A 14,358-nucleotide genomic window follows, 5' to 3' on the forward strand; every position below is an offset into this window, starting at 1 on the left:
TAAACTAAACAAGCCAATGCACATTGGCATGCGATGATTGCATCCAGCTGCCGCTAATCACAGCGTGAGCATAAAAAGGCAGCCGGTGCAACGCATACCAGGTTTTCGCTGAGGAGCCGAGCCGGTGACCCGGCCGCTCAGCAGTGGTACAGCAGCTGTGGCGACAGGACGTGAAGTCTCCGTTCCCTCCATCAGGGAACGAGGGTTACATACGTAACTGAGACGTTCTCTTTCAGAATAGCTGGACGTAAACAGCGTATGCTGTTCTGTGACAGCTGCGTCACACGGATACGCTGTTTCCATTCAGATCAAATCACAACAACGTAGGAAACAGATCCGGCGTCTATGCAGGGTCAGACAGCTCTCAAATTCCATTCAAATTATATCTTAATTTGTGTTCCGAAGATGAACGAAGGCCTTACGGGTTTGAAATGACATGAGGGTGAGTAATGAATGACAGAATTTTCATTTCTGTCAGGACCACTATCGTCAAAATGATAGATACTTAGTATAAAGTTTGGTTTGGCGGTATGGTTCTGTTCTGGGCAAAAACAAACCTGCCCATCCATGCAGCCTGTCATGAATGAGCAGGGAGACTAAGTACCAGCACTTGCAGTAACAACCAATAGCTTAAAGCAACAAGCAAGTCTAGCGACAAACATGATACTGAACACTAGATAAGCCCTAACAAGCAAGCAAAATCCCAATACCCTAATAGCTTTAAAGCAAAGACCTTCTGAAATAGCATAGACTGGGGCAGCATGCCCTTTAAGAAGAGAAGCAGTGAAGGGGTGCTCTTCTTTAATATGCAGCTGAGAAGAGCAGCATGCCCCTTTAATGCAGTACAGCATATGGTCAATACCCGAAGTTTAGGCAACAGCATGTTGCCCTATCCAGGTAATCGTTAGCATTAATAACACCTTTAGTAGCTAAATCTACATACTGCAAGTTAAGTATCAAGCACATTACCGATACACTGTATAGCTTTAAGCAACAGCATATCACGGACTTAAACACAGCTTGATGGAAATAATCATACATATAGGATGTGTTTAATGAAACAGCATCCTCAATACTAGATGAGCCTTAAGCAGCAAGCCTGCTTCATATCAGACAGTCTTAAACAGATTTAAAAACAAGCCTCAGCTGTGGTAAGTTTAACTGGGTAACGTTAATGTTACCAGTGTGCCAAAGTACAAACAAAAAGCCTAAAGCAACGTCGTGCCTAGCAACCCAACATGTTACTGAACGACTAGCCTTAAACAACGAGCAATATTTGACAATAGCATATTTGCCAACATAGCGTTAAGCAATGAGAATGAAATAAGAAACTTAGCAGGAAATGTGGATTAATAATATTTTTATGCGGGAAGCAAAAGCTGCTGAATAATACTGAATAGAGCTTATATAGGAATGCCGCGATAGGTGTCGTATTCCTATAGGTAGACGTGATCAGCTGAGAATCAGCTGATGCAAGCTTGACTCACGTGACCTGCCAGAACTAACGCTAAAGCTTAATTTTTGGGTGAACTAACCCTTTAAGCAGTTTTTTAAGAACTGATTACTATATATTATAAATGAAGAAAAGACATACATATGTGAAGCTTCTTGAAAGTATATATTTCGTGTTCCACAGAAGAAATTAAGTTATATGGGTTTGGAACAACATGACAGTTTTCCTTTTTGGATCAACCTTTAAGGGCCCCAGAAGCAGTAGTACTTGCTCTCTCCTCTCTCAGTCAAACAACGATACACTGAATCTTAACAAGCCCAGGATTTACGTAAAAAAAAGAAGAAGAAGAAGTACAAAGCAAATTTATGCACCAGCGAGAAGAATAAGCGTCTAAACTGCAGCTCTGTTTCACTAAAACAAAAAGGCCCTGATAAGCACAGTTGGCTTTAACATGGTGATTAGCCTAATGCTAATTCCACAGATCTAATATAAATCCAGTCCCATTCATACAATACATTAAACATTAATTCACCGACACCACACAAAAAGTACATCCACAGATCTGTGATTAGCACAAATATGACTCAAAGAACAGGCAATTAAACTCAGTTTGTGTAAATCCGCTAGTCTTTATGAATTCATGGTTCATTAATGCTAAATGTCTGCTTCATCATAATTTAGTATTAGTTGGATTTGGCTAATGCAGTACAACAGAATACCACACAATGCACCATACTGTAGCACAGAGAGATAAATCCACAAACAACACAAGACTTTCTCCCCATCTGCTGTCATTTGTGCGCACAGAAAGAAGTATGACAGAAACTCAGATGGTGCAGAACAACCTTGCAATAAATCAACAGCAAGCACTGCTCTACTACACATCAGGAAACGATCAGCGCTGCGCCTCACTACTGCTAAAACTGATCTGAAGCCAGCTGTGCTTTATAAGCTAGAGTCTGCTAAATTAAACTACCTTTGGTCAGCTTTCCAATTAAAACTTTAAAGCTGAATTGTGTAATTTCTGTGCAACTAGTGGCACTCACTGAAAGTGTAAAAATGAAAAATCACACCACTGATTGAGTCACAAGTGTCACGCTTAAACAAACAGCGAAATCACAGCTAAAAATGTTTTTTTCTTCTTTTTTTTCCAAAGAAATAAATATACAGAATATTAGTACATTTTATAAATAAATAAATAAAGGCCCCAGCATCCCAGCAACCCCACATAGAACAAGTGGATTAGATAGATAGACAGACAGACAGACAGACAGACAGATAGATAGATAGATAGATAGATAGATAGATAAATTTGAACACATAACTTAATTAAATACATTTTAATTAAAGATTACACAATTAAATATTTAGATTTTTTAATGCAAATTTATTTTCGTTATCTTGTAAGGATGTTTATATATTTTACTGGAAAGCAAGACAAAAATACTCAATTAAGAAAATATTTTTTTGCAGTGATGTTTGAAAAGCGCAGTGTTTACACTCCTCACGAAGTTGACCTACAAATGGCTGACTCATAGTTGGCTCTGCATATTATACTAGAATATAAAGCAGTATTTTAGCATCAAAAAATTACATACAACATTGTATTGTAATCTAACTGCCATTTAATTTTTGCAGAAGTACTGCCCTATATGCCTCTTCCTAAACTGTGCATTCAGCTGTGCCACTGTTCCCTGCTTACTCACTGATGCTGTTTTTCAGCCTCCTGGGTGGCTCATTTTACATTTCAACCAAGAGCTATAGTCACAGCTTGGTTTACTGTAGCACATTCTATCTGCTAGCCCTGTGGATCTGTAGAGGATTACTGATGAAACTGCTCAGTAACTCAAAAGCTGACCTGCACTATTGCTGGGCTACTACAGTACTTAACTTTGGAGAAAGTACTCTGAAAATAACAAGTGATTGGGTGATTAAGAGCAAAGAGCGGCGTTATGGTTTCAGGAGGTTTAAAGCACAAGCTTATTCATTTTTGATTGAATGTATAGCAGCTTAGAGAGAGAAGATTCAGGAAATGTTTTCAAAGATATATTGCAGGTCTTATTAGGACATGATGCAAATGTTTTTCTAAACAGAAATCCTGCAAAGGCAGAACATTGTTTTATATCAAATTATGTGATGTTATATGATACTATTAATGTGTCTACAATGCTTTTAAATAGCACTTAAAGTTTGCTGACATGCCCTGGTTGGTGAGAATGTAATAAACAGTCTGCTGATGCTATTTTAAGTGTATTCCCTACTGAGAATATCAGCTTAAACCATAAAGGATGTAATGATATTCAAATAAAAAAAGCTGGAAGCAAATGATTTTAAGTTAAAAATGTCTTAATGATGGATTTGTTTATTACAAACACAAAGACATTGACTGGAGTCATGTGGATTACTTGTGGATTACTGTGATGTTTTTATCAGCTGTTTGGACTCTCATTCTGACGGCACCCATTCACTGCAGAGGATCAATTGATGAGCAAGTAATGTAATGCTAAATTTCTCCAAATATATTCCAATTAAGAAAGAAACTCATCTACATTTTGCATGGCCTTAGTGTGAGTATATTTTTAACAAATTTTCATTTTTGGGTGAACTATGCGTACAATATTGAGTGTTACCTAAATAAACTCTAATATCAGCCAATAACAGGTATGGCACCAATATATCATGTATTCCTAATCTCCATTTGAGGCTCAATCTGTCTAGTAAAGCATCCATTGAAGCAAGGAAACCATTTAGTGATACTTACAGCCCACCATCATCATGGCCACCGAGAAGATCTTCTCCCCGTCTGTAGTAGGTGCAATGTTCCCAAAGCCAATGGTGGTGAGACTTGTCATGGTGAAATAGAGAGATGATATGTAGAGCGTGTGCTTACTGGGACCACCTTCCCACTGGCCAGAGCCGCTGGCATTGTAGCGGTATGGTGTGCCAATGCTGATAGCTAACTGATAAAGCCAGCTGTCCGTCTTGATGCTGTTGGTGGCCTCATCTATGACCTCGTAATCACCAATGCTGTACCAGATGCAGGCCAGCCAATGTGCCACCAGACCAAAGACACACACCAATAAAACTAACACAGCAGCACCGTATTCCAGATAATGGTCCAGTTTGCGTGCCACACGACCCAGACGGAGCAAACGCACCACTTTCAATGAGCTGAACAGGCTGCTGAGACCCTGGCGAAGAAAAAGAGAATGTATCATCAGAGATGGGAAGAGCACACTAGATGACCTCCATCACAAATCATATTATAGACATATGAAAAAAAAGTACAGACCTGTTCACCCCAACAACCATAACTAAAGTTAAATAGTAAAGGTCACTATAATGATAACTATATTAGTGCCCACACCAACAGATAAAAATGTTCTGTTTATTACAACCGCACACTGCCGTTATATCATCTGCTCTTTAAAGGTGAGTGGATTCTTATGCTGTCAATGTTATTATCATTCATCAGCTGGAAAAAATCTGCAATGATATTGTTCCTATGTGTCCTCTGTATCATTAAATTTGTGGTGTGAACTTCTCTATTCTAATATAATACAATGATTTTTTAAATTTTATCTGATCACTGTCTCATTGTCGCCATTAACACCTCTCAAAATCTTGCATTTTTCTCCCATTTCACTTGCTGCATCTTGCGATTTTCAAAGCAAAAAGAAGATACACCATGAATGTATGCGAGTGTACACATATATTTTTACATATATCATGAATTATTCATTCATAAATGCTTCATTTTTTGGTGGGCGCAAATGACATTAATTTCATGACATGACGGGGTCTGCATGATAGGCCTCTTTCCTGTCTATTACAGGCCTATAATCATCTGTTTTATTTTTTCCTGCATGTATCTACATGTTGGTCACATCACATGACAAAACTGCTTCAGTTTTTTTTATAAGAAATAATAGTAAAAGTATACCAGACTAGTCAGTAAGGATTTATTTTTGAGAACTGAATCTTTTTAATGAGACTTTTTTTTTTCATTTTAACATCAGGACAGTTGTATCACCTTCTTTTTTACTTTGTATCCATAAAATTATAAAAAAAATAATAATAATTTAGAAATTATTCATATTGTTTATATAAGAGTTGTGTTTAAGTCATTGCATGTATCAATATACATTTTTTTAAAGAAATACAGACAAAAAAAAACTTAACTTTTTGCATTTTACTTCAATGCAGCATATTATTGTGTAGTGTCGGTTGGTTACATGCTTCTCTGTGTGCAAAGTAAACAAACCAAGCTAGAAAGAAAATAATCATGGTTTAGAAAAAGCTTAGAAACGTAAAGACATATTCATATCGGCTTATATTGATAAGGTGCACTTGAAAGGTTTAGTTAGCATAGTTTCAAGGTGAGATCTTCCATGTTCACGTGAACATGAATAATTCCAGGTTGATGGGTGTCATATTTCAGCCTATAGCCACTTTGATCTAACACCTTTCATGTCAGAGGAGGAGGAGAGGATGTATAGCTGGGGTTCCTCGACTGATCCTACCACACATCCAAAGAGAATCTTTGATCTCATGAGTGAACAAAGTTGCTTTATTGATCAGGCAAATTATTTTTGAGCTTATCAAAGATAACAGCTAATAGTTTGGATGTATGTTATCGAGTCTGTATCATTAAAGGGTGGAATAAATATAGTCTTTTTGGCTCTGAAAGCAAAATAAAGAGGATGCTTTCACTCAGCTACGCCCACGCTTGCACTCTATCCCTTTGAACAAAAGCTTAAGCATTGCTTGTCAACTTCAGGCCAATGCAGATTATAGATCTTTAAAGAAAAAAAGGCCACTCTGATTAACATATATTTGTACAAGTATTCTTAACGTACACAAATACAGTATTAACTCACTAGCAGGCCTACACAGAATATGTTGACATTTTCTGCAAGCATTGTGAGAGAAGATCTGTAGAATGGATTTAATATGGTGTTAAACTACCATCTAAAGGTTCACTTAAGGTCATAGTAACAGAGGTTTAATCACTGGAGTTTGCTTGCTAAAAAAGCGTTTCTACACAAATGCGAAACCCAAATGAATCAGGAATCAGATCACATGACCCAACTGTGTGCACTCCCACTGGATATAGCCACAGCACATAGCTGCTCATTTATTTAGCATCACCAGTGACTGCTGTCACTCCCATTGAAAATGAATAACTGGGTCCAGGGTTGCTGAAAATTTGAGAACACACCAATATTAAAATTCTAAACAATACGATAGGCTGATAATTATTTTCAAATAAAAAAATGTTTTAAATGTAAAAACAGAGGAAATGTAGGAATTAACAAAGCTCTAATATCAGCTAAAAATTATTTTAATAATAAGCATTAGTAAATATTAAATAAATATTCAATATACATACATATTTAATAAACACACAAGGTGTCACGGTTTGGTTGTCACAAAAAGCTCACAATGAAGGAAAATGTTCAGAATCAGGGTTTTAATGTCGAATACACAGGAGAACTAGTAAAACAAAACAAAACATAAATGCAAACTAAGACAGACAGAGACTAGAAGGAACTAAGGGTATTTAAACACTGAGACTAATGAGATAATTAAAACACAGGTGAACAGAATGATATAATTAAGACAACCAAGGAAAACTAGGTCAAAGGAAAACTAACACAAAAAAAAACAGACAGTTTGCCCCACTCCCAGGAAGGCGCGTCTTCGCACCACATAGAGTCTAACTGAAGAGGAGGCCAGGAGCAGGAGAAGCACGTTGTTGGTCCAGAGACCAGTCAGGATGAGGCCCCAGGGCGGAGTTGAGGGAGGGAGGAGCCATGGTGGAAACTTGGCAGACGACACCCTGGGGACGAGCGATGGAGACGGAGCCTATGGAGGTGGAGACCTAGGTGGACTCAAGCAGACGGAGAGTCATGGTGACACCCGAGGTCTGGAGGGCCAAGGTGGAGCTGACGGCTAAAGCGAGCGATGCGGAGACGGGGACCTTGAAGAGTGTGGCGGAGCCAGAGCGACTGAGGAAAATGGTGGAGCCTGAGGGAAGGAGGAGCCAGACGGAGCCAGAGGGATAGAGGGACGAGGTGAAGCCAGAGGAGTGGAATCCTGTAGCGGAGGAAGGTCGATGACTGACCAAGGCGAAGCTGGAGAGACGAGGGAGCCCAGTGAAGCCAGTGGGATGATGGGCCATGGTGGAGAAGAGGGAGCAAGGAGCCAAAGCGGAGCCGATGGGTCGGAGGACCGAAGTGGAGTCCGGGACTCGAAGGCTGGAGGTGGAGACAGGGGATCCTCATGCCTAGGCAAAGCTGGAGACTGGAAGGCCCGAGGCGAATCAGAGGGACTGACAGGAACCAGTGGAGGTATGGCTGATGAACTGGCTGGTTCTAGGAGAGGAGGCGGGAGAGGGAGGCTGGGAGGTTGGGAGAGAACACAGGAGAGCAACTGGGTTGCAGGCGCAAACGCTTCTCCTCACGCTGGCTCTTCCGTCACAACGGGTTCGGGCTCTCCATCTGTGGTGGGCTCAGGCAGACGCTCTGTGCAGCTGGGTGGTGATGGCTGGCTGGGCTCTGGGTCGTGAGTAGGGCTGGAGAGGTCCTCATCAGCAGGACAGATGGAGAAATATAGTCCATTATTCTCTAGCACCCACTCCACAAATGTGGCGAAATTGTAACGAGGACCGATCTCTGGGAGGCATGCCTTGAACGGCTATTAATTAAATATTTAAACTAAAAAAATATAAACACACAATGGATAATGATCATGTAGAGTATAGAACTTTGTAAATGACGAACATTAAAAATTTACCATCAGAATCAGCTATTTCTTATTGAATTTAAAGAGCACCTATTATGCCCCTTTTTACAAGATGTAATATAAGTCTCATGTGTCCCCAGAATGTGTCTGGTTTCACCTCAAAATACCCCACAGATCATTTATTATATCATTGTGAAAAGGCCTATTTTGAGAGGAAGCAGAAACACACTGTTTTCGTGCCTGTATCTTTAAATGCAAATGAGCTGCTGCTCCCCGCTCCCTTTTCCAGAATAGGGCTGTGACTTTACATCTCGTACCTCAAATACTCTGCCAAAATAACATCTGTTTGGTTTTGATAATCATGTATATCCCGCTGAAATCATGCGTTTTAAAGCCATATCAGTTTAAACTTCTGATATTGTTTTCTGAGCACACACATCCGAAGCACACACACAGGAAGCGGCTGTCACACAGCACGTGAGTACTAAAGTAAGTTCTCTTTCATGTCTTATTGCGCTTAAACTGTCAATTAGACTGAAGTTTATGTTTAAAACACACATAAGTTACAAAAACACAGTCGGTTATGTCTGTTAAGGTAAACAGCTGGGAAAGAAATCGCATGTTTATATTAGATCTGTGTATTAAGTGACAGTAGCGCCGTGGGTGGAAACGTGCAGATTAAGGCGCGGTGATATTATAATAATCTCCTTCCTGGGTCACTAGGGGAGCTAAATCTGAGCGACTCGTTTTTTCACATGCTTGCAGAGAAAGGCTTACCAAAACAAAGTTACTGGGTTGTGTTCTTTGATTCAACCTGCATGTTTCACAGCTGAACGTTTCCCATTTTCTAGAGGACAGCTGGAAGGTTATCTGGAGGACAAAATGGAACAACACATTCTCCGCAGACACTTGATGGAATTCACTTTTTAAGCTGGCAGAGCAAAAATGAGGGGGTGAGAATTAAGTATACCTAATTGTTGCATCCTCAACAGCTTTGAACTGTCAGCCCAGAACTGTTTATAAATAGTGGCCGTGATGTGTACCTCACAGGTTTAATTAGCATTTCCTCCACCGAGGATTTCTGCTTTTTTGTTCCAGCCGTCACACAATCAAAAGGCTAATTTCTCAAACATGCTTTATGTTCCTGAAAGGAGCAATTTTCCCTAGACACTGACACAGAAGAAGGAAGGTAAAAATAGATGTGTTCATTCTGCAATATTGCATGAAAACCTAAGGCTATTATTACGCTAGCAAAAAACTGATGCTAATTTTGCCAACACAGTCAACTCCCGAGGCAGAGCAGCTCCTAATGGACACTTTTCCTAGTAATTTATCATTTTGAGGGCCTTATTTGCAACTGTGCTTATGTAGCATTTAGTAAACCAAATTTTTTTTTTGTCTTTGAGGTCGAACAGATGAGTAGCTTTCGGGTGTGAACATTAGAAAGTTATGAGTGCTCATACATTTTCAGTTAGATGTGACGACCCCAGATTTGTATCATGGGATAATTGAAGAGAAAAACATTAATTCCTATTGGTGAAACATGCTGCGTGTGGATGTGTGTGTCAGGGCATGGGGAATGAAGCTTGTGCCGTCTAATTTGAATTGTCTCGCATCTAAAATCACTTTAGATAAACAAACACACTAAGGGGTGCAGCATTCAGAGCAACATTAGCATAAATTAAAGAGCCATTAGTGCATCTCTGCTCAACATTGAATAGGAGAGAGGTTACTGAACTGCTGCACAAATGAGAAAATGGGACAGAAGGGCCATAAACAACCCAAGAAAGGAGAGCGAACTTACAGGCAACACCGAGTCCTCCGCACGTGTGGCGTTGCGTGGAGAGTGGGCCGCAGCTGGCAAGTGGCCCACTGCAGAAGAGTCTGCAATGGGATCCTAAGTCAGAAAGACAGAGGCAGACGTTTCACTTCATGCCAAACTACGCTCGCGCATGCATATAATAAGCAAAGAGATGGACTTCAGGATTCAAGAGACCCATTTACAGATATTGAACAGCAGCACACTGAACGTGTCAAAGTAATTAGTATGAACGGAATAGCAGATGTATGCAAGAAGAATATCATATCAAGATGCTGCTAAAAAAAACTTTAAAAAACAAAAGCGTTATGTAACAAGTGGCCCATAACAACAACTGACATGTCCTAATATGCACTTCCAGAAAAATCTTTGTGTGAAATGTCGTCACTCACTCACCTTCATGTTGTTTCAAACTGATATGACTTTCTTTATTTTGTGAAAAACAAAATATATATACACCAGAATATTCATATTGCTCTTCCATACAAAAACTATACAATGTCCAAATAGTGGCCGTCAAGCTTCCAAGAAGAATTAAAAAACAAGATTATATCATACAATAGCTTTTAGTGAGGAACAACAGAGTCTTACAGATAACATATCTTGAATAAGATTTTAGAAAGAGATTTTTTAAAACCCATTTTTATATTTTAAGTATATCTAACAATTTAGGTTTATGCTTTAAAGCAAGCAATTTACCAGTGGGGCACATTTTTTTAATTATATTTTCTGAAAAATATGTATTAATAAATTATGCAATTTTGCTTTATTATTTATTTTTATATTTCATTCATTCATTCATCTATCTTTTAACCACACTATATAATATATAGATAATATATCTTGATTTTTTACCCCATTTTACCCCATTCTTTTATGTTTAAGCATAAATCTCACTAAATTTATTGAGATTTATAACACAATGCACTTTGCAGCATTTTATTATAAGCAGACTTTTTTTTTTTTTTTTTTTTTGGGTTAGTGACATCACAATGTTTCAGTTTGCTTAACTTTCAAAGGTATATATAAAAAAAATTATAAACTGCAAAAATAATTTTCTTGGTCAGTATTATTTTTTATTTTTAATAAAATAAAAATTACTGATCATTTAAATATTGTTTGATGTAATAATTTATAATGATTGTTTTTTATTATTTTTAGTGTTAATCATTTGCACTGTCATCTTCATAAATCCCCTTGGTTTCCAGTACTCAATGGAGGTCTAACACATTGCACACTAGCATTAACACCTGCCAACTCAACAAGTGTCCTGTTGAGGTTGAGGTTGTGGTTTGTGTCAGGTTTTGGACTGAAGACAAACAGAGTTCACTGGAGGCCAGTTGAGTATGACATTTCAACAGCAGCTGTGTCAGAGGCCATCAGCTTTCATAAAAACAATCTCTGCTGATAAATATATACAGTATGCACAATATAAACATTCACATTGGCATGTATACGCATTCAGAAAAAACACATGCATAAATGCATGGGGAAAACAGATGTTTTACTCAATTTATTCTATTCCTTCCATAAATTCTCTAAATGCTTTTGAGTTTGATCACTGAAATGTTCTATTCCTCCTTTAAAACACGTTTAATTCTCTATCTGATTCCTTCTTTATTAGTACTACAGCTTTATTAGTATCTACGGCTGTCTTAAACAAAGATGTAGGTCATCTTAATAAAGGCTCCCTTTCAGTCAGTCACGTTCAACGTTACGTTAACACTAGGGCCTTTCGCACCGCTTTAGTTCCAGAACTAAAGTACTAAAGTACTGGGACGATTTTGCGGGAACTATTTCCCAGTACTATTTAAAGGGTTGCATTCGCACCGACAGTGTGTACTAAGAAGTGACGTAAGCCGGTCGACAACGACGTCATTTGTGAGCGGCGTTCAACAATGGAAACAAAGAAGAACAACATTAACAACAGGAGGATGGAGGACGCTGTGATCGGAGCTGTGTTTTTGTTGTGTCTCGCGGGTTTCACAATAATGGACATGGAATGTCGACGTAAACGTAAAGCGATTGAAAGAACGGAAAGGAGGACTAAGAATCTCCAACGACAACTGGCAGTGCTACATTTGCTACAAGTGACTGCACTTGAGCGTCCGTCCATCTATCGCTGTTCTCCATACTTGCAAAATAAGTTGACACAATGTTTACAGTATGTTTACACAGCGTTTTAAATCATGGTGGGTGAGGGTGTTTTCGTACGCGTTTGGCCAATCAATGTCTACTTACGTCACGATTAGTACCAGTTGTGCTGGTTAGACCCTGCTCCGGAGTAGGAGCTAATTTGGTTCTCGAAAAAGGCAGTCCGGTACTAAAATCGCACCCAGTTCCGGCGGTGTGAAAACGCCAAAAAGTGGGTAGTTCCACAATTAGTTCTGGGAAAAGGTTCCCACGGTGCGAAAGGCCCTACTGACGTAAGGGTCTCACTTGGGAGCCCCAATCACCTCTGAGCATTACAAGAAATGGCCAATGACAATTGGCGAGTGGAATTTGCATGCCAAGCCACTACCCGTACATATGGGTATATAAGATGGCGGCGTGCATCCACTCATTTAGATTTTTGCTTCAGAGCCGATCACTTTGTGAGTGCCTTTCTCGTGCCAGAGAAACATCAAAAGAAACAACTAAATCTACAGTCTGCAGGAGAGTGCCGTGTTCCACCCCTGGGCACTCCAGCCTAAAAGAGCAATTTCCTACAGCTTGCACGGTCGAGAATGTCTCAGAGATGTCTTTCTGACCATGTGCTTCTGTGTGCGGTAGTTTCCTTACCTCTGATGACGAACACGATCGCTGTCTCATGTGTCTGGGTCGCAAGCATGCTAAATCAGCTTTCGTGGATGGTTCTTGCCTGCATTGCGAACGCATGTCCATGGCTACACTGAGGTCGTGGCTCTAATTCCTTATGAGACTTTGACTTTGCCCTTCAGGTGACGAAGGTCACCGTGTGGTCCCTAGGGCAGGTGATGTCTACAATGGTAGTCCAGGAGTGGACTACAATGGTAGTTCGGGGAAGCCCAGGTGGATCTGTTCGCATCCCAGGAATCCTCCTACTGCCAACTGTTCTACTCTCTGACCAAGGCCCCCCTTGGCACGGATACACTGGCACAAAGCTGGCCCTGGGATTTGCGTAAGTACGTCTTACCCCCAGTGAGCCTTCTTGCACAAAATCTGTGCAAAATCAGGGAGGACGACGAGCAGGTCCTGCTGTTTGCTGCCGTTACAGCGCATCACGATGCAGTGGATGGAAGATCCTTGGGAATGCCTGACCTGATCATCAGGTTCCTGAGAAGTGCGAGGAGATTAAATCCCCCCAGATCGCGCCTCTCTAGCAGACATCTACAGAGCTGCGGGTTGGGTGACACCTAATACCTTTGTGTACTGTACTGTGAGAATGTCAGCCTGTATACTTGTTCTGTGATCTGGCTTATGGGGCGTTGGGTAGGTTACGGATTGAGGTGCATCTGTCCTGGCACGCTTGCTTGTCAGCATCTGCACCTTCAATTCTCGTAACAGAGTTCTGGTTGTAGCGCTTTCCATAGGGACCTACAGTGTCGACGTAAAGTCGAACATGACAGACTGAAAGGGAACGTCTCAGATACGTATGTAACCCTCGTTCCCTGAAGGAGGGAACGGAGACGTTACATCCCTCATGCCACAACCGTGAGCTGCGCTGAATGACGGGATGCTTTCTTTTACCTCTACAGCATATGGGTTCAAAGAAATTTCTTATTATCAAAACCCATTTTTCACTGTATTGGGTTTTTGAGTTGCTATATTGCTCTAGGAAAATGAAAAAAAAAAAGTTCTTGATATTATATTATAGGTCACCTCAGCTCATTGGTTTCTGGTTTTTTTTAAGCACAAGGTCATAGATGGTTTTCTAAAACACCAGAAGTTAGATGTTACAACACTTTGTGATTAATATAAAAGGTTCTTATGTCAGGATGGAAATACTTTAGACTCTGTTTAAATGTGTTTTATAATAAACATTATGTGACTTTTAAGCTGTTAAGCTTGAGTGCATTTCTGTTAAAATAAATTTCTATTTTAAAATATTTTCAAATGTAATTTAATCCTGTGATGGTAAAACTGAATTCTCAGCAGTTATTACTCCAATCTGTAGTGTCACTGCATTCTAACATGCTGGTTTGCAGATCAATATATATATATATATATACAGTATATATATATGAAAGTGAAAGTGAAAGTGACGTGACATGTGGCCAAGTATGGTGACCCATACTCGGAATTAGTGCTCTGCATTTATCCCATCCAAAGTGCACACACACAGCAGTGAACACACACACACCGTGAACACACACCCGGA

At 39.8% G+C, this 14,358-nt stretch overlaps 1 protein-coding gene across 1 annotated transcript in view; it reads right to left on the minus strand.

Moving 5' to 3' along the window:
- Positions 1-14,358, minus strand: part of LOC107707078 (potassium voltage-gated channel subfamily H member 5-like) — a 101,323-nt gene that overhangs the window by 51,391 nt on the left and 35,574 nt on the right. Inside the window, exons 7-8 of the mRNA XM_016510958.1 lie at positions 10,005-10,097; positions 4,215-4,644 (exon numbers count right to left, since the gene is read on the minus strand). Coding sequence (XP_016366444.1) covers positions 4,215-4,644; positions 10,005-10,097 — 523 coding nt within the window. The remainder of the gene's footprint in view (positions 1-4,214; positions 4,645-10,004; positions 10,098-14,358) is intronic.

The sequence above is a fragment of the Sinocyclocheilus rhinocerous genome, unplaced genomic scaffold (assembly GCF_001515625.1).
Source record: "Sinocyclocheilus rhinocerous isolate Xijiao unplaced genomic scaffold, SAMN03320098_v1.1 scaffold205, whole genome shotgun sequence".
Lineage (NCBI taxonomy): Eukaryota > Metazoa > Chordata > Actinopteri > Cypriniformes > Cyprinidae > Sinocyclocheilus > Sinocyclocheilus rhinocerous.